The 1,473-nt window shown below is 43.7% G+C and overlaps 1 protein-coding gene across 1 annotated transcript in view; it reads left to right on the top strand.

Annotated features, from left to right (window-relative positions):
* NLRP9 (NLR family pyrin domain containing 9) overlaps window positions 1-1,473 on the top strand; it is a 31,631-nt gene that overhangs the window by 19,364 nt on the left and 10,794 nt on the right. The window contains exon 4 of the mRNA XM_007468039.1: window positions 820-987. Within this exon, the coding sequence (XP_007468101.1) occupies window positions 820-987 (168 nt within the window). The remainder of the gene's footprint in view (window positions 1-819; window positions 988-1,473) is intronic.

Below are 1,473 nucleotides of genomic sequence, written 5' to 3'. Positions count from 1 at the left end.
TTTTTTTGCATTATGCGGGCCTCTCACTGTTGTGGCCTCTCCCATTGCGGAGCACAGGCTCCGGACGCGCAGGCTCAGCAGCCATGGCTCATGGGCCCAGCCGCTCCGCGGCATGTGGGATCTTCCTGGACCTGGGCATGAACCCGTGTCCCCTGCATCAGCAGGCAGACTCTCAACCACTGGGCCACCAGGGAAGCCCTTTTGTTCCTTTTTATGGCTGAGGAATATCCCATTGTATATATGTACCACATCTTCTTTATCCATTCCTCTGTTGATGGACATCTTATAGAAAACCCAAGCAAACTTTTTGGCTGACCCAATATATTGCCTCCTTTTTATTTATTTTATTTTTTATTTTAGCTTTTAAAAATTGTCTCCTTTAAAAAACAACCTCAGTTTTTAAACAGGAGTGGAGCCTTTCCTTGGGGAAGACTCTGGCTTGGCACACAGTAATTTGAATACATGTGTCTCTATTGGATGGGAAGCACCGAGCCAGGTCTAGGATGCAAGGAGGTACAAACATGGTATTTCTCCCCTCATGGTGCTTAGAGGTTAATATGGGGTAAGTTTGATTCTCTTCCCTTATAATATCTGTGGTAGCATTCAGAAGTGGAAGTGGAAGTGTTTGCAGAAACAGGCGCCTTCTAAGCATCTGGTGTCTGAAGAGCCCAGAGAGAATTTATAGGCAGCAGTAACCAGATATCCAAAAAAAAATTTTGGGAGCCTAAGCATGGAAAGTAGGAAGAATTGTGCAACAGGTATTTTGCTTTGTGCTTGGACTTCATTGCATGAATTACCGTATTTCCTCATCTTCTGCAGGTATAACTTTGCTTCGAACCTTGCAAATAGCCTATACTTTTTTAAGGCCATTCTTCATAATCCTCATTTGAAATACCTGAACCTCTATGGCACCGGCCTCTCCTATATGGACGTCAAGCAGCTGTGTGAGACGCTGAAACACCCAGTGTGTAACATAGAAGCACTGCTGTAAGTCTCGGGGTTGTCCACGATATATTTTTTTTCCAATGTGAACTTTGCAGTTCAAATATGCCCATTTTCTTTCCTGTCTTTGTCTCTTACTTATTTCACCACTTCCATCTCAGTATCGGTAGATCTCCTAGTAAGATGAGGATGGATGGATTCTAAAGGGCAAGGCTTCCTCTCAGGTCTGTCCCGTCTTTCCTGTCTCTGGTACTCACTTGAATTACTTCTCATGGACACCTTATCTGATTCTCCTTGGCTCTGCTCTGAACCAACTAATACCAAAACCAGAACTCCAATTTCTTTTTCCTGAAGATAGTCAGAGAAACTTAAAATGAGAAAGCTTATGGATGATCACAAGTGTGATCTTATAATCTGGCAGGTGATAACGTTGAGGCTGGAGGGAGAGTGATTTGCCCGAAGTCATTTCTTCCTCTTGAAAATTATCTGGGATGCCCTTAGCATCACTGGGTGATTTCTTAAACAGGCTCA

This window comes from Lipotes vexillifer, unplaced genomic scaffold, assembly GCF_000442215.2.
Source record: "Lipotes vexillifer unplaced genomic scaffold, Lipotes_vexillifer_v1.1 scaffold1223, whole genome shotgun sequence".
NCBI classification, from domain to species: Eukaryota; Metazoa; Chordata; class Mammalia; order Artiodactyla; family Lipotidae; genus Lipotes; species Lipotes vexillifer.
The sequence above is the reverse complement of the archived record's forward strand: the minus strand, read 5'-3'. Positions and strand labels throughout refer to the sequence as shown.